Source organism: Hordeum vulgare, chromosome 5H (assembly GCF_904849725.1).
Source record: "Hordeum vulgare subsp. vulgare chromosome 5H, MorexV3_pseudomolecules_assembly, whole genome shotgun sequence".
NCBI classification, from domain to species: Eukaryota; Viridiplantae; Streptophyta; class Magnoliopsida; order Poales; family Poaceae; genus Hordeum; species Hordeum vulgare.
The window spans coordinates 95,689,007-95,714,432 of NC_058522.1; the positions used below are offsets into that span (position 1 = coordinate 95,689,007).

The 25,426-nt window shown below is 43.8% G+C and overlaps 1 protein-coding gene across 1 annotated transcript; it reads left to right on the top strand.

Moving 5' to 3' along the window:
- The first annotated feature begins 19,200 nt into the window (after positions 1 to 19,200).
- LOC123398612 (myb-related protein MYBAS2-like) lies at positions 19,201 to 22,505 on the top strand. Its single transcript, XM_045093066.1, has 5 exons — positions 19,201 to 19,373; positions 21,171 to 21,262; positions 21,322 to 21,432; positions 21,558 to 21,687; positions 21,779 to 22,505. Exons 1-5 carry the CDS (start codon positions 19,216 to 19,218, stop codon positions 22,239 to 22,241), a joined length of 954 nt encoding a protein of 317 aa, XP_044949001.1. The 5' UTR covers positions 19,201 to 19,215; the 3' UTR covers positions 22,242 to 22,505.
- Positions 22,506 to 25,426: the final 2,921 nt, after the last annotated feature.

The following is a 25,426-nucleotide window of genomic DNA, read 5'->3' on the forward strand; positions in this document are numbered from 1 at the left end:
TGAATTCAGCAACATGGTTAATAAAAGCCTGGATGAAGGGGGCATGAGGGAAGGCTCGCTTGTATTGAAAACTAGCAAGCCGAATCTCATGCCATAGAAAGTGAGGCACATTAATTTTGCTCTTGGGGTGCTCGTACAAATGTGACATGATGTCAATACATTAGCCACTGCAGGATCCCTTATCACCCATCTTGGGATAGATGGTGCGGATAAGACACTGAAAGATGATAAAGTAGGGAGAGCGCCAGATGGATACTTGGTTAAGATCCTTCATTCGTTCGTCTCCATCAAGTTCACGGAGTGGTTTGAGGAGATACCCACACGCCTCAATTGGCTTATGTGCATGGTTAGGATCATTCTTATGGATTTTGAAGCCGGAGTTGGGGAAACCAAGTGCGGCAACAAACTTATCATAAGAGGATGTGAACTGAGCGTCAGAGGTTATCCAGCTAACAGTGTTGTTTGGACCAAAGAAACATGTGGCATAAAATTGGTGAATAGCAGCAGCGTTCAAATCGCGCCGAAAAGCAAAGGGGGCAGCAAGCCTCGATGACTCAATGAGCTCAATGGCACCCGGGTATTTCGTGGGTGCATGCGGATATGCTCAAGATCAATAAAGTGATGGACAGAGAGACCCTTAGGAACAATGACCGTAGTAAAGATGTCCGCCTGGACGTTTGTGCAGAAACGTGAGTCCATAGAGTCACGTACAAGAGAGAATTGATCACCGTCGCGGCGGAAAGTCAGGTAGGAAGACTTAGCAACCGTGGTGAAGTTCTTGACTTCATGACCTAAAGTAGCAGGAGGTTCAAGTGAGATGCGACGAGCTTCACCTTCGGGCTGTTCAGGAGGAGGTGGTGGCACATAGGAGGGTCTGCGAGTCCCAGGCTTTGGCATAGACTTCTGAATGGCGGGTTGTTCAGCACGGTCCTCAGCTGAAAGCTCATCCTCGAAGTCAGAGCCATCGGACGACGAGGGGAGCTGTTGAGGCGGAGGACGTCGGGAAGTCCGTTTGAAGGGCCGACGTTGCCCTTCGGAGTCCGACCCCGTGCCAGTAGGGGCACGAGCGGATGAGCCAGCCGTGTCCTTCCGGGCGGAGTGCTTAATCTTGGGCATGATGCACAAAAACCTACATGGATGGAAACCCAATGGGGAACGGTCACGGGCAAACCATATGAACGAACACGTGAACTTGGGAGAAAAGGAATCCAAGCGCGAGGGGGCGGAGGGGATACCTGCAGATCGAGAGAGGAGAGGAAGAGGATACGGATCCCGCGGAGGATATCGGATCCCGCGGAGGAGATCAGGCAGATCCCGGAGGTGGCGGCGCGGGCGAGCTCCCCTGGTGCTGGCGGCGGCGGCGGCTGGGAGAAAAGGAGGCGCGTGGGGGCTAGGGCAAGGCCCAGCCCGCGCCCTTCTATTTATAGGGTCCCCGATGTGTCGGACGTCCGACAGGCGTCAGACGTCCGGAGTGGATTTAGCCGTCGGACGACCGACACTGGTCGGACGTCCGGAATGAGTTTAGCCACCGGACGTCCGAGACACGTCGGACGACCGAGAGAGGAGTAGGCAGAGGCAGATTCTGGAATTTTGGATGATGAGATGATTTGACAGAAGTTGCCTTAACATGGTTTATCACAAAGGACACGAACACAGTTGCCTACAAGAATTACATATACTACTTGTGGACAAAAGCTGATTTATGCATATTTTGTAGGATTAAAACACAGAATTATGACGTAAGTCCTAGTGACTCCCCCTAAATGCATGCCCACATCAAGACAAGAACATAATGTGAGTGTGTGTATGTGTACAAGATTTCAAGTTATGTTATCAAGCTCCAAGATACCAAGTTCACGCCTAAGTTGACAGAACCTTGCTACGCTAAGTGGCTTCGTGAAAATGTCAGCGAGCTGCATGTCGGTACGCACATGGGTAATATCAATGTCACCCTTTTGCACATGGTCTCTCAAGAAATGATACCTAATATCAATATGTTTGGTGCGAGGGTGATCAATGGGGTTCTCGGAGATCTTTATGGCACTTTCATTATCACAGAGAAGAGGCACGTGTCGATACGTGATACCATAATCCTTTTGGATTTGCCTCATCCATAGCAGTTGGGTTGCACAGCTTGCGGCTGCAATATATTCGGCCTCGGCCGTGGAGAGAGAAACACAATTCTGCTTTTTCGAGGACCAACTTACCAAGGAGCGTCCAAGAAACTGACATGCACCGGAAGTGGATTTACGTCCCACTTTGTCACCGGCCCAATCCGCATCGGAGTACCCAATAAGATCGAACTTTGCATCCTTAGAGTACCATAAGCCTAACTTTGGGGTGTGAACAAGGTATCTAAGAATATGCTTAACCGCCGTATGATGGATTTCCCTAGGGGAAGCTTGAAATCTAGCACATATGCCTACACTTAACATGATGTCCGGTCTAGATGCGCAAAGATAAAGTAACAAACCAATCATGGAGCGGTAAGTAGATGGGTCAAAAGGAATACCGTTGGTGTCTTCATTTAGAACTACATCTCTGGCCATGGGTGTCTTCATTGGTTTAGCATTTGTCATATCAAATTTTTCAAGAATGTCCTTTAGGTACTTAGTTTGAGACAAGAAAATTCCTTCTTGAAATTGTTGTATTTGAAACCCAAGAAAGAACTTCAAGTCCGTGTTGAGTGACATCTCAAAGGTCTTGGTCATGGAGGCCGCAAACTTCTTGCATAAATGGATGTTAGGAGAACCAAAAATGATGTCATCTACATAGATTTGGCATAAGATCAAATCACCATTTTCCCTCTTAGTAAAAAGAGTGGGATCGATCACCCCCACCACAAAGCCATCATCGAGTAAGAACTTCTTAAGATGATCGTACCAAGCACGGGGTGCTTGTTTGAGGCCATACAGAGCCTTGTGAAGTTTGTATACATGGTCTTTGTGGTGAGGGTCAACAAACCCATGTGGTTGTGATACATATACCTCTTCTTGTAGAGGACCGTTAAGAAAAGCATTTTTCACATCCATTTGATGCAAAGTAAAACCATTGAAAGCAGCATAGGCCAATAGAATGCGAATGGATTCAAGACGAGCAACAGGGGCGAAAGTCTCACCAAAGTCCAAACCTTCAACTTGGGAGTACCCCTGTGCTACTAACCTTGCCTTGTTGCGTAGGACAGTCCCATTCTCATCTTCCTTGTTCTTGAAGATCCATTTAGTTCCAATGACATTGTGTTCCTCAGTTGTTCGTTCTACCAATGACCATACTTCGTTGCGTGTAAACTGTTTAACTCTTCTTGCATAGCAAGGAGCCAGTCATTGTCACACAATGCATCCTGAACCCTGTGTGGCACGGTACTAGAGACAAACGAAAAGTGAGCACAAAAGTTTGTTAATTGTTTACGAGTCACTCTACCTTCCGACACGCCGGTGAGGATTTGATCAATATCAACACGACCGGCCACACGTGGCATGATGGAGGTCAGGGTTTCACGAGGTTCGACTTCGTTTCCATCATCAACGTCCTCAACATATGGATCATTTACGTGCGGTGGAAGACATTCCTCTTCGCGTTGCACCTGTTGAGGTTCATCATCAAGCATATCCATACTTTGGTCTAGCTCTTGAAGATCAACTTGTTCTTGAGTGTGATCAGAGTGAGAGACATGTTCTCCCACTTGATCCTCAACAACTGGCATGATATGTGTGCTAGTATCTTGTGGAGGTACGGGCAGTGAACTGTCTTGAGGATGAGAAATACTCTCATCATCTTCATCATCATCATGGGGTCTTTGTTCCATGGGAAGAAGTGCACCTACACCCATGTACAAGATATCTTGCAAGGAATCTTCTTCACCTGCATCACTTAGATCAACTTGCTCCCCATGGGAGCGGTTAAATTCATCAAACGTCACGTCACAGGTTTCTATTACACATCCAGTGGATTTGTTGTAGACTCTGTAGGCGTGAGAGTTTGATCCATAGCCAACAAAAATCCCTTCAGTTGTTTTGGATTGAAATTTTCCTAACTGTTCCCGTTTGTTGAGGATGAAACACTTGCATCCAAACACACGAAAGTACTTAACATTGGGCTTGTTCCCGGTTAGAAGCTCATATGGAGTCTTCTCCAATATTGATCGAAGGAAGAGCCGGTTTGATGCATGACATGCTGTGTTGACAGCCTCAACCCAAAAACTATGTGGTGACTTGTATTCGCCTAACATGAACCTTGCCATTTCCACAAGTGTCCGGTTCTTCCTCTCTGCTACACCATTTTGCTGAGGGGTGTAAGGTGCGGAGTACTGATGTTCAATTCCCTCATCACTAAGAAATTCTTCTAGGGTGTAATTCTTGAACTCGGAGCCATTATCACTTCTTATTGCCTTGATGTCCTTGTCAAACTTCCGCTGGACTTGTTTGGCAAAATCAATGAAGGTGATCTTCGTCTCGTCCTTGGACTTGAGAAAGAATACCCATGTGTATCTTGAGTAATCATCAACAATGACTAGGCCATACTTTTTCCCTCCAAGACTTGCCCATGAAGGAGGCCCAAACAGATCCACATGAAGGAGCTCTAACGGCCTTGAAGTGGATACAATGTTCTTGGGTGGATGTTTTGATTGATGTTGTTTCCCAGCTATGCAGGCACTGCACACACGATCTTTCTTAAAAGATACATTTGTTAGTCCAAGGATGTGATTGTCGTTTAAGAGATTTTGAAGATTTCTCATGCCGACATGGGCGAGCCGGCGATGCCACAACCATCCCATGTCGGCCTTGGCCATTAGACAAGTTGTATGGAAGGTGCTCTCTTTCGAGAAATCAACCGTGTAAAGGTTGCCATCCAACTCTCCAACAAAGGCCACTTCGAGAGTGTCTCTCTTAAAGACTTTCACATCCGTTAGTCCGAATAATGTGTCATAACCAACGGAAGCCAATTAGCAAACTGAAAGTAAATGATATTGAAGAGATTGGACAAGCATGACATTTGCAAGAGACATGTCATTAGTGATTGCCACCTTGCCCAGCCCAATTACCTGCCCTTTCGACCCTCCACCAAATACAATGCTCATGTATGGTCGAATGGCTTGCATGAAGTCATAGAGCAAGTTACTATCTCCGGTCATATGATTGGTGCATCCACTATCGATCACCCATTTGGCTCCTCCAGAGAAAACAGCCTGTAATGAATTAAGACTTGGTTTGAGGTGCCCATTTCGTCATGGGGCCTCTCACATTAGTTACAAGAGTCTTAGGGACCCAAATAGCATAAAATCAAAATGCATTACGGGGACCAACGAATTTAGCATAAACCTCTCCTTCCTTTGATTTGCGAAGTACATAGGATGGAGGCATGAATTCAGTTGTCTTGTTGAGAGTAGGCGAACCCCTAGTGGCCGACCCACTCACAACCTTACCTTTCTCCTTGTGTCCCTCTCGTACAAATATTTCTTAAAGCGGAGTGGTACACTTGAGAGGAGATGCACTTTTCTTGGCGGTGCTAGGATTGAACCCAAGCCCTTCCTTGGCAAAGCCTCCATTGTGTTGACTTAAGATCTCATTGAGAGTCTTTTGTCCTTGTGCACATGTCATGAGACCTCTATCTAGCTGTGCCTTTAGCGAACAGTTTTCCTCAAGGATAGATGTCAGTTCACTACTAGAGTTAGTAGTGCAGGTATCAACATTAATAATAGGTGAGGAGTAAGCCTTAGCTAAAGTGTCAAGATAAGTAACCTTGAGTGCCTCAAAGCTCTTTGTAAGAATAGTGAGTTTCTATTCCTTGTCTTTGAGAGACAAGGATAGACGCTCACAGTCCTTAGAAAGGGAAGCATGAGAGTTCACTAGTCGGTTTTTATCATTTAGTAACTCTTTGCACATAGATTCAGCCTTTTTCAAGGAGGCAAGATCGTTAGCATGTTTATCAAGGTTTTCACCAACTTTTGAGCATAATGCATCATTTTTTTCTTCCTCATACAGGACTTTCTGCTCAAGGATTTTGTTTCTTTCCTTCTCCTCAGTGACGAGGGTTTCGAGTTCCTTGATGGTATTGGTGTGCTTACTCACCATTTCCATAAGTATGCGAAACATAGTGAGCTTCTTTCCTTTAAGAGAGCACATAAATTTGTTTATTTTGGCAAACATGGGATGATCTAAGTCATTATCCTCATAGTGATCTTCCGCATCAAGATACTCATCAGGTGAGGTAGAAACTAGACTGAAAGAGTTTAACCGTGGAGTTACCTTAACCTTATCATGGGAGCTTTGGTCTTCCTCATCTTCCATGGCAGTCTTTGCCATCAAACACTTGTGGGCGTTGCCCTTGTAGTCTTTCATATATTTGTAGTGAACAACATCACCACTTTTGTTGACTAGCCTCAAGGTGTTTTGTGTATCTTGAGCTACTCCGGCAACCCCACCAACGTCTTCTGGATCTGATTCTTCTTGTGCAACCATTGCTCTTCCATCTATTCTCTTGAGCTTGGAGTTCATAGGTTTTGGCAACTTCTTCTTTACAAAGGTCTTCGGAAACCTTGGTTTATCTTCTCTCTTCTCATAAGGGTAGTCATTGGAGAAGTGGTTGGTTTCCTCACAGTTGTAGCATTTCCTTACCTTCTTCTTTGGGAATCTTCCCTTGAATTTTCCTGCACTGAACTTCTTTACAAAGAGAGCAATGTCCTCATAAGATGGGCTTTCATCAGAGTCAACATCATCACCATCTTCGCAGTCATCATCACCCTCTTCTTCATCACTTTCTTCTTCATCACATTCATGCTTGGCTTTCAAAGCAAGATTGATCTTTGATGTTGAAGTGCCATGCATGGCAAGGTACTTTTTTGCATTTGCCTTTGACTCTTCAAATAATTGGAAAGTGGATATGATGTCATATGGAGTCATTTCTTTGAAGCCATGGTGCTGCGTCATGTCCCATACCATTTGATGGTGGTACGGAGCAAGAGCATGAAGTAACTTGTCCACGAGAAATCTCTTGGTCAGATTGAAACCATCTTGCGTCTTGTCACAGTCACAGGACTCAATGTCTGCGGCGAGAGTCATGAGCCGTTCTAGCAGTTGCTTGGGAGATTCACCCTTTTCCATACAGAAATTCTGTAATTGCCCCTTGGCAATTTCATATTGAGCAAGCCGAAGAGTGGAGGTACCGGTCTTGGTCCTTATAATGCTATCCCACAGTTCCTTGGCACTTGTGATGTGAATGTAAGGTCTCCGTTGCTTGTCATTCATTCCTTTTCTTATGCACATGATCGCAGTGTCATTGAGATTCTTGTCATAAGTTTCTCTGGGAGTGAGGCACCTTGGATCTACAGGATTGTACCCATGCTCGAGGATGTCCAACATCTCATCATTGGCGTACCTAAGATGATCATGCATACCAACTCTCCACAAAGCAAAATCGGAATTGTCATCAAGCAAGGAAGGTTTTCCTCCAGGATTGTACTTAGGTTTATCAACTTGAGATCTAGCATAAAGCCATGGAACACTGGTTGGGTTCCTCTCCGGAGGTTGTTGGCCAAATGAAGAACCATGCACATGTGGCCCTGAGGCCCTCGGGGATGTGGTTGTCCCCGTGGTTAATGATGCCAGTCTTAGTTGGACCAAGGCCTCAAGAGAAGCATCATGCTCCTCTTTTTGCTTGGCAAGGGCCCGTTCCAGGTCCTCAGAGGTGAAGGACTTGACTTCTGTGGAAGTGTCGTCCCTCTCCACTGGAGCTATAGTAGTGGGAATCCCGTCCATCTCGCTCTAGGGCGGTTAAGCCACAAGAATAGAGCACGAGGCTCTGATACCAATTGAAAAGGATCGAGATGGACCTAGAGGGGGTGAATAGGTACAGTTCCAAATTTTAATAATTACTTAGCAATTTTAGGCAAAGGTGCGGAATATGAGCGTAGGCCTAAGAATTGCTATGACAAGGAGTAAGTTATTTAGAGTGAAGTAAGGCAACCGGTAAACAATAATCAAATACAAGTACGTAATAAGGATTAACACAAGTAGAGAGTTAGGGTTAGGAATAACCGAAACTCCAAGAGAGACGAGGATGTATCCCGATGTTCACTTCCTTGGAGGAAAGCTACGTCACCGTTAGAGGGGCGGATGTTACCACGAAGGCACACCAACGCCACGAAGGCTCACCATATTCTCCCTTTGAGATAACTCCACGAAGGCGTTTCTCAACCACTAGTGGTAAGCCTTGAGGTGGCTTCCAAACCTTCACAAACTTTCCGAGGGAAATCACAATGGTTTGATTCCTCTCCGAAGACTCCTACCGCCTAGGAGTCTCCAACCTCCAAGAGTAACAAGATCACGGGGATTGCTCAAAACTTGCTCAAATCACAAATCACTTTGGTGGAGAGGAGGAGAAGGAGACGATCTATCTTTTGATTGGAACAACACTCAAAGGAACTCACAAATGCTCTTGGGATCTAAGATTGGGTGTAGACAAGAGTGAGTGAGAAGAAAGGTGTTCTTGTATGTGTTCTAGCTGTGTTGGACACCCTCTCACGAAGTGGGAGGGGGTATATATAGTGGGGAGAGTAAAACAGCCGTTGGGGACACTTTAAGTCACACAGGGGTCGGACATCCGGCAGTTCACGGATGTCCGGGCGTCCACAAGGAGTCGGACGTCCGACAGGGGTCGGTCGTCCGAGGGCTGTAAATATATCTGGAACCACTGTGGAGTTGAACAGGGACCGGACGTCCGGAGAAGTCCGGAAGTCTGAGTTATTCGACTCAAACTTCTCTAGTGCAAGATTCCGGATTTCCGAAAGGGGACGGACGTCCGGTCCTCGGACGTCCGGAGGGAGCCGGAAGTCCGAGTTATATGGCTCAAGTTCTTCTGGTGCAGAGCTCGGATTTCCAAAGCTGGTCGGTCGACCGGCCCTCGGACGTCCGGAGGGAGCCGGAAGTCCGAGTTATATGGCTCTGATCTCTCTGGTATACGATTCCGGATTTCCGAAGCAGGTCGGACGTCCGACCCTCGGACGCCCGGAGGAGGCCGGATGTCCGAGGCATTAGTTCTGTTTTGAGATAATAGCAGAGTAGTGAAGATGTGGTATGAAAAGAAAAGTAGAGATGTAGTATGAGCAAATTCATCGCAAAACTTGTGATCCCCTCTTAATAGTGCGGGATCCCTATACTCAAGAATAGTAAATTTAAAGGATAGTCTACATCATCTTTTCTCAATCCCGAGCCTTCTTGACATATAAGTCCCGATCTTCTCAGACCACCTTGGCACATAATTCTCAATCTACTAAAGTACTTGCCATCCTGAGATACACTCAACAAATAGGATTAGTTTCCTATGTATGTGTTGTCATTAACACCAAAAGTCGATTAGGGGCATGACTGCACTTTCAATGTGCACAAGGGCCGTGTGCGCATAGTAGAAGCCCGTGAGCACAGGGTATCCAGAGGGTTTTAACAACAAACTTTCCACTGAGGCCTGGTAGGCTGAATACCCTCACTAACACTCAAGGTATATTCCCGTCTCACTTATGAATATGTCACACAAGAAATCCAACACCACTAGAAAGTTGTATGTGTATCACTTGCACTAGATGAAAAACATCAAACGTGAATCAATAAGAAATCTAACACAAGGTCTAAAAATACGCATATAATAGTCAAATTAATATCCAACCTCCAAGGGAGGGCAGTGGTCGTAGCCAGCATGTTTGAGTTTATTTGGTATGGTACCACGAATATACGAACCTTGGTCCCAAGACCAATACTCATCTTTGAAGCACAAGTGTCATCTTAAAATGGATAATGTGAAAGATTATGTTCAATTTATGCACTAGTAGGATAAGGTACCTCATGAGTTGAGCTAGCTCCCCCTACATAGGTGCCTACATCTAAACAAGATACTAGTTGAACATGTGTTTGTTTGCAATAATCTCAACCCAAGTTACTTATATCCAAGATATTTAGTTCATGCCTTCATTCGCGTAATCTTGCTTCATTAAGTTTATTGTGAAAATATCGGCAAGTTGTATCTCGGTGTTAACATGGAGTATCTCAATGTCTTCTCTTGTCACATGACCCCGAAGAAAATGATGACGAATATCAATATGCTTGGTTCGACTATGTTTCACGGGATTGTCAGTGATCTTGATTGCACTTTCATTGTCACACAAAAGAGGCACTTTGTCACATTTGACACCATAATCCATAAAAATTTGCCTCATCCATAATAATTGTGCACAACAACTCCAGACGACAATGTACTTGACTTCGGTGGTTGAGAGAGACACACAATTTTGCTTCTATGATGACCAACTTACCAAGGCCCTTCCAAGGAACTAACACAAGCTGGATGTGGATTTGCGGTCTATCTTGTCTCCACACCAATCCGAGTCAGAATATCTCATTAACTTGAATGTTTATCCTTTGGGATACGAAAGGCTCATGTTTGGGGCATGAACAAAATATCGAAGGATTCTTTTCACCGCCATATAATGGCTCTCCTTGGGAGCGGATTTAAATCTTGCACACATACATACACTCAACATAATATCCGGTCTAGATGCACAAAGGTCAAGCAAATAACTGATCATGGAGCGGTATACCTTTTGATCCACAACTTTACATTGGGATCAAGATTAAGTTGTCCATTGGAGGGCATGGGTGTCTTCATGGGCTTGACATATGCCATTTTGAATCTCTTGAGCATGTATTGGATGTATAATGCTTGGTTGAGTAAAGTTCTTCCTCTCAATGCTTCACTTGAAATCCTAGGAAGAACTTCAACTCACCCATCATGCTCATAGCAAATTCCTTGGTCATAAGATTCTAAAACTCAAGGTTAATAGCATGGTTACCGTATCCAAAAATATTATCATCAACATATATTTGGCACACCAACAATTATCCTTTTATCCTCTTCGTGAAGAGAGTGGAATCTATCAACCCGACCTGAAACCCCTTCTCACCTAGGAACGTCGTAATGTGATCATACCAAGCATGAGGTGCTTGTTTGAGTCATAGAGAGCCTTATGGAGTTCATAGACGTGAGAGGAGTGATCGGGGTTTTTGAAAGCGAGGGTTTGCTTGACATACACCAACTCCATAAGAGTACCATTAATAAATGCACCCTTCACGTCCATTTGATATAACTTGAAATTATGATGAGATGCATATGCAAGCAATATACGAATGAACTCAAGACGAGCAACAGGGAAAATGTTTCACCAAAATCCAAACCTTCAATTTGGGTGAAGCCTTGTGCCACTAACCTTGCTTTGTTCTTGTGACTTGTTCATGTTCATCTTGCTTATTCTTAAAGATCCACTTGGTTCCAATGACATTATGATGCTCTTTGGGTCTCATTACAAGAGTCCATACTTTGTTGCGGGTGAACTTGTTGAATTCTTCATGCATATCATCTACCCAATCTGGGTCGTCAAGAGCATGTTCCACCTTAAGGGGCTCAACACAAGAGACAAATGAGCGATGTTCAAAAAAGTTTCCCAAACGTCCATGAGTAGTTACCCCCTTTTAATGCTTCCATAAATGTTATCGATGATATGTTGAAGGCGTTTTAACTTGGCGACCACTTTTTGCTCCTTTAGTGTAAGCTCTTCACCATTGGGTTTTGAACTTATAAGATGCTTGACCTCGAGCGTGTTTGAGTCTTGATGACAACCTTCTCTTCACAACCTCAAGTTCTTGTACACACGAATTTGGCACGATGAGAGACACTTGAGGTTGGGCTTGGTATTGATCTTGATCTTGGACCTCGATATTTGGTTCATCACCACTTGGTTGAGCTTCTCCTATATCTTTCTCGGGATCATGAATGTACTTGATCGTGTTCTTGGATAGGTTCACGATCTCCCAAAGCATCTTGCACTTGTGGTGGAGGTGATGACTTCTCTTGTGTGGATTCCACGAGAGGGGTTCTTACTCCTTCTTCTACTTGGACTTAGGGTGTTTCTTGTGGAAGAATGTGACCTATCCCATGGTCCTTATAGCATGTGAAGGAGCCTCATCACCTACAACACCAGGATCAATTTACTCCGCACGAGTCGTTATCTTCATCAAACTACAGATTCACTGTCTCTTCAATGCATTCGGTGGATTTATTGAGAACACGGTAACGCGGGAGTTTGAGCATACCCAACAAATATGCCCTCATAAGTTTTAGGCTCAAATTTAACTAAGTGGATTTTCTTGTTTAGAATGAAACACTTAAAACCGAATACCCGAAAGTAGTTTACATTTGGCTTTCTCCCAATGAGGAGTTCATAGGGGGTCTTTTCCTTGAGCTTGCGGAGATAACGTTGGTTTTATGCATGGCATGTGGTGTTGATGGATTTGTCACGAATCTTGTAAGGAGACTTGTACTCATCAAGCATGGTCCTAGCTATCTCAATAAGATTCTAGTTCTTCCTTTCCACAACACCATTTTGTTGAGGAGTATAGGCCACGGCATATTGGTGCTTGATCCCCTCATCACTCAAGAATCATCCATAGTGTAATCCTTGAACTCGGTGCCATTGTCGCTTTGAATTGCCATGATCTCACAATTATGTTGACAATGAGCTTCTTTTGCAAAGTTGATGAAAGTTTCTTGGGTTCATCTTTTGTCTCGAGAAAGAATACCCAAGTGTATTTTGTATAATCACTGACAATTACAAGGAAATACCTCTTCCCTCCATGCTATCATAAGATGGAGATCCAAAGAGATCCAAGTGAAGGAGCTCAAGGGGGCTCAATGTGGTAATGACAATCTTCACCTTATGAGCTTTTTCATGTAGCTTTCCGGCAATGCGAGCACTACAAGGACGATCTTTGACAAAATACACATTAGTTAGTCCAAGGATGTGTTCTCCCTTTAAGAGAGCTTGTAAATTTCTCATGCCAACGTGGGCTAGCCGTCGGTGCCATAGACACCCACGTAGTCCTTGGCCATTTGGCATGTTGCAAGATGAGTTTTCTCTTTTGATAAATCAACCACATAAAGCTTGTCCTCAACATGGCCAAAAAAGACAACTTTGAGTTTTATCCTCTTAAAGACGGTCACATGAAATTCACGGAAATGAGAATCATGACCAACATGTGTCAATTGAATCGTTGAAAGTAAAATGTAGTAAAGGAATTGAACAAGCATGACATTTGAGAGTGACACATCACTTAATATTACCACTTTGACCAATCCCGTTACCTTGCCCTTGTTATTATCACCAAAAGAAATGTTTGAGGATGCCGTCAGTGAATCAACGAACTCCACAAAGCATCTCTCTATCTCCGGTCATATAATTGGTGCATTTACTATCGATCACCCATTGTGTTCCACCAGATATATAGTCCTACATGAATCAAGATTTAATTTTAGGCCCAATTTTACAATGGGTCCTAGAGAGTTAGCAACAAGGGTCTTAGGAACCCAAATAGTCCATGCTTAATTATTATATTTAGTGCCAACAAATTTTGCAAAAGTATAACCATCCACTCCTCTCATGAGGACATAGGATGGATTGTTCTTGCGTGCAAACTCTTTGGAAATGCCCTTGTCCCTAGCGACCTTGTCATCCCAAACTTTCCCTTTCTCATTATCCCTCTCCATGTGCCCTTCTAGACAAATACTTTCTTTTGTTGAGGAGGAGGAGTAGGAGTGGTCTTCTTCTTTTTGCTCTTATTATTGTTCTTCTTTGCCTTGGAAGTGGGATCAAAGCCAATGCCCTCTTTTGCAACACACTCATTTTGGTTTCTCAAGAGGTCATTGAGGTTTTTCTCCCCTGGACGACACAAGCCCTTTCTCAATTTGGGTTTTCAACTTCTTATTCTCTTCTTGGTGCAATCATGAACAAAGTTAGTTGTACAAGGTTCATCATTTAAATCAATGTGATAGATGGAAGTGAGAGCCTTCATGGTAGTAACCTTGAGTTGAGCATACGACTCAGTGAGTGCAATGAGGTCACATTTGTCAACAAGTCGAGAGTGATCAAGTACAGGCTTTTCATTTTTTAAGTTTTGGGACATCTTTGATCCCAAGAGAAACTTGTAAGGCATCGTTGGTTTTAACAAAGTTAGTGTTATGGGCAGATATGGCTTCCTCAAGTGATGCTCTCATGGTACTCTCTTCATGTAGTTTGTGCTCGAGGAGTTCAACTCTCTCTTTTTCCTCTATAAGGAGGTTTTCAACGTTATCAATAAAGTCATCGCATTCGGCAAGTGACTTAAGGAGATCACCAAAACAAGCACGAGATTCACCATGAAGATTTTTCATGAAAGCCATCAAGGATTCATCATCATTGTGAGCGGTTGCATTGAGTTGATCATCAACCACTTCTCTTGGAGTGAAATTTGTTGGGTTCTTGGGGTCGAAACTATTGACCATAATCCACCAAAGTTGCATAGATGCACTTCGAATGTGAGACTCCATATCTAGCTTCCACTTAGCAAACACATTGCCTTTCAAAGGGGGAGGAGGCCCAACATGATTAATGTGAGGATGTTGCAAGGGTCGAGGTGAATGAAAAAGGTTGTGTGGCATTGTACCTAGGAACTTGAGTGCATCCCGGAGATGCAAGGGGTTCTCTTGAATCATCCACATCAAATACCTCATTCGATTAAATGAGTTTGATGCAGATGTTGATGGCTTTAAGTGTGCATCAATTTCATCTTTAATCAAGGAACGAATCTCTTTCAACATTGCGATTTTGAGCTCTGCAAAAATTGAAAGAACATCCACCACGGTTAAAAAGGCAACCAGGTTGGTGGGGGCTACGTGATCATCAACTTGAGGTATCACAACCTTGGCAGCAGCGGGAGGAAGGTTTGGATCAACTCTCGGAAGTGGTGCGGCACCTCTCACATTCTCATGATCTTGAGGTTCTAATACCAATTGAAAGGATCAATATGGTGAATAGAGGGGGTGAATAGAAGACTACAAATTATAATCTTGTTTATCAATTTTAGATATATGCAGATAAATATGATCCACTAAATATGCAACTAGGTGAACACAACCTATATATGGCAAACACAAGTAGAGCTAAATATGCTATGCAATAAAGTAATTAGTAAGCCTAAAATCATATAAAGCAAAGTAAAGTGCGGGAAAGGATGAAGCACAAGTGAGGCGAGGACGCGGATTTTATCCCAAAATTCACTCTTCCTTGGGGAAGAGCTAACCTCAATTTAGAACGGTGTCAAAGCCAAAGCTTGTGAAACGCCACGAAAGGCTCATCGTATCTCTTCTGAGTCACCCCCAACGGATGAGCCTCAAATTACTCGAGTTAGTCTTGAAGGCGTCCACTGCACCTTTACAAACGTCTCCGGAGCACACCACAAGCAAGGAAGCTTCCAGAGTAACCTCTAACCACCTAAGAGCCCAAGCTCCAAGAGTAACAAGTCAATGATGAACAAATATTGTAGGGAACATGAATTTGGTTTGGTCAAAGTGTAGATCGGTCTTCTTCACCCAATCCCCAAAGTTTCAACTAGTTTGGGTGGAGGGATTAAGAGTATTGAGCAAAATGAGGTGCAGCAATGGAGGAGCTCAACAAGACACTGGGTTGAGGGCTGGAGGTGGAAGAAGGGGTCTTTTATAGTGTTCTTGGTCGGGTGAGGATTTTTGCCTGATGGACCCCGTGCACATGGGCTAAGTTAGCCCCGTGCGCATGGGGTGTCAACAGACTTTCCAAGCACCCCGTGCGCATGGGGTGTCCAAAGAGTTTCTGCTGAAGCTCCAATGACACCTCAGCAAAGCACACTACATATGGATTTTTGGTGGTAGGTGTAGGAGGGCTGGTGTATAAGTTTTGGAGTCATTTTCACATGCCACCTATCCATGATAACCCCTCTTGATAGTGCGAATTTTCCTACTACTCAAATCAAATCAAAATGAAAACCTTCGAGTCGTTGGTACGCCATGCCATGGCGTTTTTGAATTGGGGGGTCACACAACTCCAGCTTGATCACCAATATACTGAGATGAACTATACAAATCAATATTAGTTCCACTAACCATGTTTTCATCACACCAAAATATAATTTAGTGTCATCGTGCACTTTCAACTTTATACACACCCCAATCACAATATACACGAACAGAAGTAGGGTATTAGCTTGATCATGAGAGGCCGAACTTGGGTAAAAACTTCTTTTCTAGAATACACACAAACATTTGTATCATATATTGATAGAAGAAGAGCCAAAAAAGTCGGATACAAGTCTTTCAGCCATTATAATGCCAATCACATGGATTAACAACCCCATCCACGAAGCACACCCACCACATGTACTATCATACATGTTCGACCTAGACCAACCTCATGTCAATGGCGATGAGGCAAACCATAGAGCAATAAAGTCGTGTCACAGACCTCTACAACAATATCAAGACCCAGAGACAATCCAGACCAACGTACCCCGTCCAATGCGCCAAGAGAAAGTGGGCAAGTGGACGTGAGGGTCTGAACGGTCCACGAGAAGGCGTAGTTGAGAGAACACCGAAGATGAACTACATTGCACTCCGAAGGCCCACGCCAAGAACAGTGGTCGGCACCAAGTAGTCGGCACCAAACTGAGCAACGTCATCGGGACTCCTCGAGCAACTCGACAACGCTCCAAGGCGAGGACGAAGACATGACGCCACCGCCTCTTGGTTCGTAAGCCGGATCAAGGAATTTCCGCCGAGCAAGAAAACGAAGTCGGATCAGAGCCAAAAGAACGCCTTTAAGGAAAGTACGGTGCCCACGAGCGTCGGCGTTGCTAGACTCGGCCACAAGGGCGCCCACAAGCGACATCGTTGGGTACAAACTCGTCTCCTATTACCATTCAGGCCCTGCTTAGGATGCCGTTTTCTTGTAAAATAAATACACACCTCCATCCAGCAGTTTAATTTCCAGCCAGAAAACACTCATGTCCAGTAAAATACACTTACACCCATGTATTGAATTACACCTATACCAAGCGCGCTCTCACTCTAATCGCCTAGCCGAGATACTCTGTAATGTAATAACCACGCTTAGTTTCGCCACCCTTCCAACGAATCTGGATGAAGCGAATCGACGTTCGAAACGTGGGTGCCGTTGGTTTTCCTTGTAAACCATGGGAATCCAACTGAAACATCATGGCTGATGACGGCAACCAGTTGCAGCAAGGTTAAGAAACGAATATATCTAAGTTTGTGGCGTGACTGTGCCATTTGTTTTTACCAGGTGGCCGTGCTGCTTACGGAAGGAATAAGTAAGGAAAAAAAGAAAAGGGGAAGAAAAAGGGGGAATAATACGTCCAAAACTTCATTTTCATCAGAATATATGAAGTGGCCTTTCATGGGATCACACACGATCACTTTTGCACGATTAAAGAAGAAGAAAACTGGCAAGACACGGTTTTGTCAAAAGGGAATAGCTGGAAATAGTGGTACAACGACTACTCTCCGATACATCAAAGAACAGGGCAGGAAATATTGTGTAGTCACATGATAAACGGTGCAACTTTATGTGTTTGTTTCGTGCAATAGGAGGGTGCCCCCGTCTTCCTTTGTATTAGTAAATCCAAAAGAAAGAAATATTTCCTTTGTGTAAATCCAAAAGCAAGAAATATTTTATGTGATCGAAGATGGCATGGCACACATGTAGAAATAGACGACAAGGGTATGAGAAGAAGAAAATTTAGGGGGCATGGTGACCACCGAGACCCTGACTGACTCTTGGGGCCTTGAACAGTCGACCAACGTCTCGGTAAAGCAAAAAAAAAACAGGCATGCAGGCTCAGAGATAAAGAGAGAGACGAATTGATGAAGAATGGACAAGCTTGTCATTGCCCAGCCAGCCACAGTGGCATGAAGGGAACATGACACACACTAAGAATTGTCGAAATTTCACTCAACTGCTATCCCATAGCCAGGAACAGATTACTGAACCCTTCTTACCGGGCTGTTCCAGGCACGTCACCACTGTACTGTTTTCGCCACTAACAAATTCAGCGCGCACAAAGCAGAAATTTCTGGAACGGGCATAGTGAAGTCATCACGAAAGAAGGATTGCGGTTGTACGTGCGGAGGTTTCCACGGGGCACTCGATTGGCACCGAAATTGAAATTCGCACCGACGATGATGACCGGCCGATCCTGAAGATGAAAGATAGTGCATTCTGCCACTGCCAGAAGAAGAAGAGGCGGGCGGGGTGAGGCGGTCACCTACACGGCAGGCGATAGGGACACGAGAGAGGTCCAGCACAGCAGAAAAACAACCAAGCAGAAGAAATGGAGGGGAAATCAAAAGGAAAATAGATCAACGAACGGGCCTCCTTTGCACTAGTGGGGCGGAACAGTAGCGTGCCGCGCTGCAGTGTGTTGGGAGGGGAGGAGGCTCCCAAAAGCAAGATGCCAAGATAAAAAGGTGGTGGCCGCTGAGAGGAGAGGAGGCCACCCCGCAGCAGCAGCAGCAGCCCAAAGTGGACTGCAGCACAGATGGGTGTGGTGTGGGTGAGTGGCCTCCACATCGGACCAGAGCTAGCTTCTTCCGTGACTTTTTGGCTGTCACAGCTGAGCCACACGCCAGGAAATCATTTCCCGTCTGTTAACCAGGCTTTTCAGAGAGAAGCAAACAAATGGTGGTACAGTAATGGAGGAGTTAGGTCCCGTGGATCAAATTATTTTCTCACGGCCCTACCGCCCTGCTGAAGTGGTCGCCACGCTCCACAGCAATCTTTGAGCATGGCATGATGCAGGCAAAACACTTCCAGGCTTCAGCATGGATGATGGCAGCAATGGAAAAAAAAGGCGAGATACATGATGCAGGGATCATTAAGCATATAACTAAAATGGAGCAGCATGCCCTAACACCCCGATCAATATTCAATCATTTCGCCGCATAACACGTGTCCTGGGGAGGCAAAATCTTCCTTAATAAAGCAAAGCAGCCATAATTTGGAGGTAACTTAGGGCTCGCTAATGGCGCACAAGTTGACCTGACGGCACTGAAACAACATTCAAAAGGATGCTCAAAACTTCCAGGACATTGTGCATCGCTTCGGCTGCACAAGCACAAGGATGGGCATCCGTCCAAGGCTACGGTCAGCTTGTGACCACAGATTCACAAAAAGCTTGATCTCAGCTTTGGCCCAAACAGCTCTAGAAGGACACTTCTTGCAAGGACAGGTTTGTGCAGGCACTCAGCAGTAGTAGGTGTGCTGGGGTGTGCCTATGATACCAACTTGTAAGATCTTTTTTCCGAGACTCGATAATGGCTGACAAAAAAGGTGAGATGGTGTCCTCTCTGCCAATGATAATGGCTTACAAAAAGGCCAATACTGCTTTTCATATCAAGAGGACAGAAAAAGAAAACCAAGGAAACCAGATAGAGACTTCACCAAGATTCCCATTTCCAATCGCAAGCAAGAGGTAAAATTCTAGCAGAATACACTAGATGTTTCATGCACTGCAAAGTACTACTACCTCTATAACTTAATATAAGACGTTTTTTACACTATAACAGTGTCAAAAAACGTCTAACATTTTGATACAGAGGGGGTAACTCTGTTCCTATATATAAGGCGTTTTTGCAGTTCGAACAATCAAAAGGGAGGAGAATTAATACTCACCAATCAATTTAAAGTCATTCATTTCAGCCAGATAAAAGGGAAAAACAGCCGGGGTTTTCAGTTGAATGCTGATTAATGTGTATTTGTCCAAGCAGTCAGCAGTTTCCTGTTAAGCACAGACCATTATGCATTAGTACTTTCCAGGATTCAACTCTACGTAGGAAAATGCAGTGTTGCATGTGTGCCTCAGCAAACACATAACACAAGTGATTCATTAAAAAACAACGTATGTTTCCTGAACTCTCACACAACGCCTCGCCAAACACAAGTGAATCTGCAAACCCTTTGTTGAGAAAAAAAATAGTATGCCAAGATTCAAGAGCATCGGATATCCATCCAGTTTGATTGTAATTATAGGTCTAGAATTCTCACATCAATCAACAAAAAGAAAATACTGCTTATAGTTCTATGCGTTGGTGGTCTATCAAAGCACCAAAAGGTTGATAAGCACAACAGCTTTTCTTTCTCGTGAAAACACGAAAGAATCACATCCCATATTCCCATCAAAGAAGAAGAAAAGGAACCAAGAAAGCAGCAGCTTACGCTTTCAGAATCACCATGTTTTGTACAAAGTTAGAGGTCTAACATTAGTTAAATATAGGAAGTTCTGGCTAGCAGCCTGGTGGAGCTTTCAAATCAGTACTGTCATGAACACTAAATACTTGCTGACTTATTTATGTAGGAAACAGCGTTTCTATTTGAAATTTAAAAGCATAACAGATGGCTATCACCAGCAAGAGTCAAATGTTTTATTTTTTGCTAGCCAGTACTGTGTACATTCCAGTTAGCTATTACTCGTACTTCCTCCGTCCGGCTTTATTGGATCGCCTCGTATTTTGGCTCAAATTATGACCATCTATTTGACTAAAATAATATGATATGTATGATACAAAAAGTATACTATTAGATTTGTACTTGAAAGAGGTATCCCACGGTATAATTTTTATGATCAAAATTTGTTAAACGGAGAGGTAATAAACCCGGATGGAGGAAGTACTAATTGCCTAATTGATGGTAGTTAAACAGTTGTAACAAGGATTTTATTATCAACACTCGCAATAATGAATAATGGTGGGCATATGATATTCAACAAGATTTAGAAGTTATTTTTCTGGACGGCTTGACCAGAGCTAAAAGGTTTCAGCCTTTCAGGTATAGTTGCAAACAAGAAATATGAAGCTCATGAATTTGAAACCACACCCCACTATTAACAACCAATATACTAGTATAATGCATCAGCACTCGTGTGTACCTTGTAAGCCCCAAAAGGCATATACTGCTAGCACTAATGAAATCCACACACTAACCAAACAAAACTACCTCATAATATACATATGAAGTTGCAATATAGCTTATGCAGCATGAGCCAATCAAAAAGCTGCCTTTATAAGTTAGAATCTGAGGACAGCCCAAATGATGGAATATAGAGTCTTTATGGGAGTTCCAAATCACACCCACCAGATCACATGACTCCCAAGAGGCCAAGAGCTCCCTCCCTCGCCTATAAATGAGAGGCAAAAGTCATCAGACCCTTAGGCAACAAAGGTCAGCTTGCTTCTCTCCCTACTAGCTTCATTCTTCTTCTTCTTCCAAACAGACTGGAGTTCATCAAGGATCCCGTCCTGAAACTGGAGCCCACAAGCACTCAAAGGAAGAAGAGCAAGAAGACGGGCTCCCAGCCGATACAAGGTAGGAGCGAACAACGTTAGGGTACTGTCGTTATATCTCCTGAGTTGATATGGTGACAGTGAGAGAAGAGACACGCAAAGGGCCATGGACAGAGCAGGAGGACATGCAACTGGTATGCACTGTCCGTTTGTTCGGTGAACGCCGTTGGGATTTCATTGCCAAAGTATCAGGTTTGAGGGGTGGGGATCCCAAAATTAGGTAGCTATATTGAAGTATTTTGCGCCAAGTCGCAATAAGAAATGTCACCTTTTCTAATAACTCTCTTCTTGCTTCAACCTCTGTAATCTTCATGCAGGCCTCAACCGCACAGGAAAGAGCTGTCGCCTCCGGTGGGTCAACTACCTCCACCCTGGCCTCAAGCGTGGACGCATGACTCCTCATGAAGAACGCCTCATCCTTGAGCTACATGCTCGGTGGGGAAACAGGTTTGATTCAAAGAACAACCTAAATAATAGGGTAACAGCTTTCATCTGCTGTTATGATGTATGAATGATATATCTGGAGGCTCTTCAATAGGTGGTCCAGGATAGCACGGAAGCTGCCAGGGCGTACCGACAATGAGATCAAGAACTACTGGAGAACACATATGAGGAAGAAAGCACAGGAGAGGAAGAGGAACGTGTCACCCTCATCATCTTCATCCTCAGTGACATACCAATCCTGTCAGCCACAGACGCCATCGATCATTGGAATTGGCGACCAGGAGCTTCATGGTGGCAATAGCTGCATCACAAGCATACTGAAGGGCACGCCTGGTGACATGGATGGATACCTCATGGATCAGATATGGATGGAGATTGAGGCACCCTCTGGGGTCAACTTTCATGACGGGAAGGATAATTCATACAGCAGCCCCTCTGGCCCTCCGCTAACATCACCGATGTGGGATTACTACAGCCCTGAGTCAGGATGGAAGATGGATGAGATAAAAATGGCCCCACAAGTTGGTCACAGTAAAGGAATTGGCCCCAGTTATTGAAGCCATATATATTGCATCAGATTACTAAGTTACTTGCAACCTAGCAGAAGTGAAATGCTTTTGTAGAAAGAACCATTAGCATGGATCTAAAAAATATTTATATCTATCTAGCATTCCAAGTGTGCTCATGTTTTATGTATCTGCTATGTAGTAGTATCTAGTGTGCAAGACATGTACTGCAAGGACACTCCCACTCTGTATTCACGATATAATCAGCTATCCCCTGAAAGACTTTTCTAATGCAAACATGATTAGCAGGTGTTATATCAACTGAAATGCTTACAGATTGGATCTAGAAATGTTGTAACTGAGAAGATCATGCTGATTTAATTGAAAATATAGTACAAACAATGGTAAAACCACTTTAGATTGCTTTGCATTAACCAGGGAGAAGTCAACTGGAACTAGTGTCCCCATCTAGCTGTGATACTATTCCATAGTGGCAACTTGCAAGTTATGGGATAGGTAAATAAAAGGCACAGTTATCAGGAGTCAGGAGCCACATGTCCACGACATCTCGAAGATAAAATGCTAGATCGAACAGCCAAAAGACTATGGCAAAACATTACAGAACAAGATATCTGGAAGAGCAAATGAAACATAATTAATTCCACCAAAAATGACCTTTCAATTTACAGAACCTCCCAACTCTATATTAGAACTGTTTCTTAAATCAGGCTCTAGATTGAGAAAGCGTTTCTTCAAGTTTAACATTTTATTTCCTAACCCTTCATGCATATGAACAAATCATACAGCTGGAGAACAAGATTTCAGATTCATGGTTACAAAAGAGACAAAATAGTCAATTCTGACATGTAATGCAACACAAGCATGCAAAGAAGTTGATTAGCAGATTGATGGCCCTGTTGGCTACCTTCTACCTAGAAACAGTGGTTCGGGAAATAAATGTGTAACCATATATGCTACATGAAAGTTATAAGCAAAGTTCATGGATGTTGTACTGTTAAATAAAAGGCTCAGAACTTTTAATGTTTTCCGAGATGTATTTCGACAATATATCTACATCACAGCATGGGTACTTTACTGATATTTTCAAGCATAGAAGTATACATGGTCTTAGCTCTATTTTATTTTTGTAACTACATTGCCTTAGTTTTTACATGACCAAACCTACGGATTGATGGACTAATTGTTGGCTAAAGCTTGCAAAATTTGACCCTAAAAGTGTTCATTGGCTTTAAAAGTTTGAAATGGGGGGAAAATCTTTGATCTAAGCAGGCCAAATAGCCCATAAAAAACTTCTGAAACACGTCATAAACAGCAGCAAGCAAGCAAAAGCTGTCTATTTCTTTTACAGAATGCACTACAATGGGCGCATCATCTCGTGGCCACACCCTTTCACAGTGCTATAGAAGTATCAACGTCTACACCCTAGCCTACAAGATGAAAAGTTAAAAAAGAGCAAGTGGACTATCTTTTATTCTTTAGTTTCTTTACATCATTAGAATTCTAGTTCTTTTATTTCATTAAAGTTAGGTTTGCGCTAATCCTTTAGCAATCTTGCAGGTTATGCCTGCAGGAAAGTTGAAATTTCACTGTGATAGGGGAATTGGAAGGTGGTTACACGTGACCCGTATATAGAGCTTTGTAACATCTACTTTAGTGAAACTGACCCTTCATCTATCTTTTGATTGAACAAAATCCCTAGTGCTTAACCACCTGGATCCAACAATTATTGTCGTATGGTGCCTCCAAAAAAATCAAAAACGGGGTAGCACCGATAGGGATAGGATGATTGTGCACCTCCCCTTAACAAAAATTATAGTTGCAACTTATGAGGGTGAATTAAAAATATGATAAAGATCAAAATAAGACAGACAAAAGTGCTTTGGACACGAAACAAGACAGAACACCACCACCAACAACAACAACCAAGCCTTTCAGTCCCAAACAAGTTGGGGTAGGCTAGAGTTGAAACCCATAAGATCTCGAAACCAAGTCATGGCTCTGGAACGTGGATAGCTAACTTCCACGCACCCCTGTCCATGGCTAAGTCTTTGTCGATATTCCAAACCTTCAGGTCTCTCTTAACGGACTCCTCCCATGTCAAGTTTGGTCTACCACGACCCCTCTTAACATTCTCAGCACGCTTTATCCGTCCGCTATGCACCGGCGCTTCCGATGGCCTCCGTTGAATATGTCCAAACCATCTGAGACGATGCTGGACCAGCTTCTCTTCAATCGGTGCTACCCCAAGTCTCTCTCGTATATCGTCATTCCGTACCCGATCCTTCCTTGTGTGGCCACATATCCATCTCAACATGCGCATCTCTGCTACACCTAATTGTTGGATATGTCGTCTCTTGGTTGGCCAACACTCCGCGCCATACAACATCGCAGGTCGGATAGCTGTCCTATAAAACCTGCCTTTTAGCTTTTGTGGCACTCTCTTGTCACAGAGTACGCCAGAAGCTTGGCGCCACTTCATCCACCCAGCCTTGATTCGGTGGCCCACGTCTTCATCGATACCGCCATCCTTCTGCAACATGGACCCCAAATATCGAAACGTGTCTCTCTCCGGTACCACCTGCCCACCAAGGCTTACCTCTCCATCCTCGTGCCTAGTAGCACTAAAACTGCACCTCATGTCTTCAGTTTTAGTTCTACTAAGCCTAAAACCTTTCGATTCTAGAGTCCGCCTCCATAACTCTAACTTTCTATTAACCCCCGTTCGGCTATCATCGACTAGCACCACATCATCCGCAAAGAGCATACACCATGGGATATCTCCTTGTATATCCCTTGTGACCTCATCCATCACCAAATCAAAAAGATAAGGGCTCAAAGCTGACCCTTGGTGTAGCCCTATTCTAATCGGAAAATCATCGGTGTCGCCATCACTTGTTCGAACACTTGTCACAACATTATCATACATATCCTTGATGAGGGTAATGTACTTTATTGGGACTTTGTGTTTCTCCAAGGCCCACCACATGACATTCCGAGGTATCTTATCATAGGCCTTCTCCAAATCAATGAACACCATATGAAGGTCCTTCTTTTGCTCCCTGTATCTCTCCATCAGCTATCGTACCAAAAAGATGGCTTCCATGGTAGACCTCCCAGGCATGAAACCAAATTGGTTTTTGGTCACGCTTGTTAACCTTCTTAAGCGGTGTTCAATGACTCTCTCCCATAGCTTCATAGTATGGCTCATCAGCTTG

Excerpts from the sequence above, each read along its gene's own strand:
- LOC123398612 (XM_045093066.1), top strand. The coding sequence starts at position 19,216 with ATGGCTGACAAAAAAGGTGAGATGGTGTCCTCTCTGCCAATGATAATG. Across the intron at positions 19,374-21,170 it reads TTTCCAATCGCAAGCAAGAG|ACTGGAGTTCATCAAGGATC; the intron begins GTAAAATTCTAG and ends TCTTCCAAACAG. Across the intron at positions 21,263-21,321 it reads GGGCTCCCAGCCGATACAAG|TGAGAGAAGAGACACGCAAA; the intron begins GTAGGAGCGAAC and ends ATATGGTGACAG.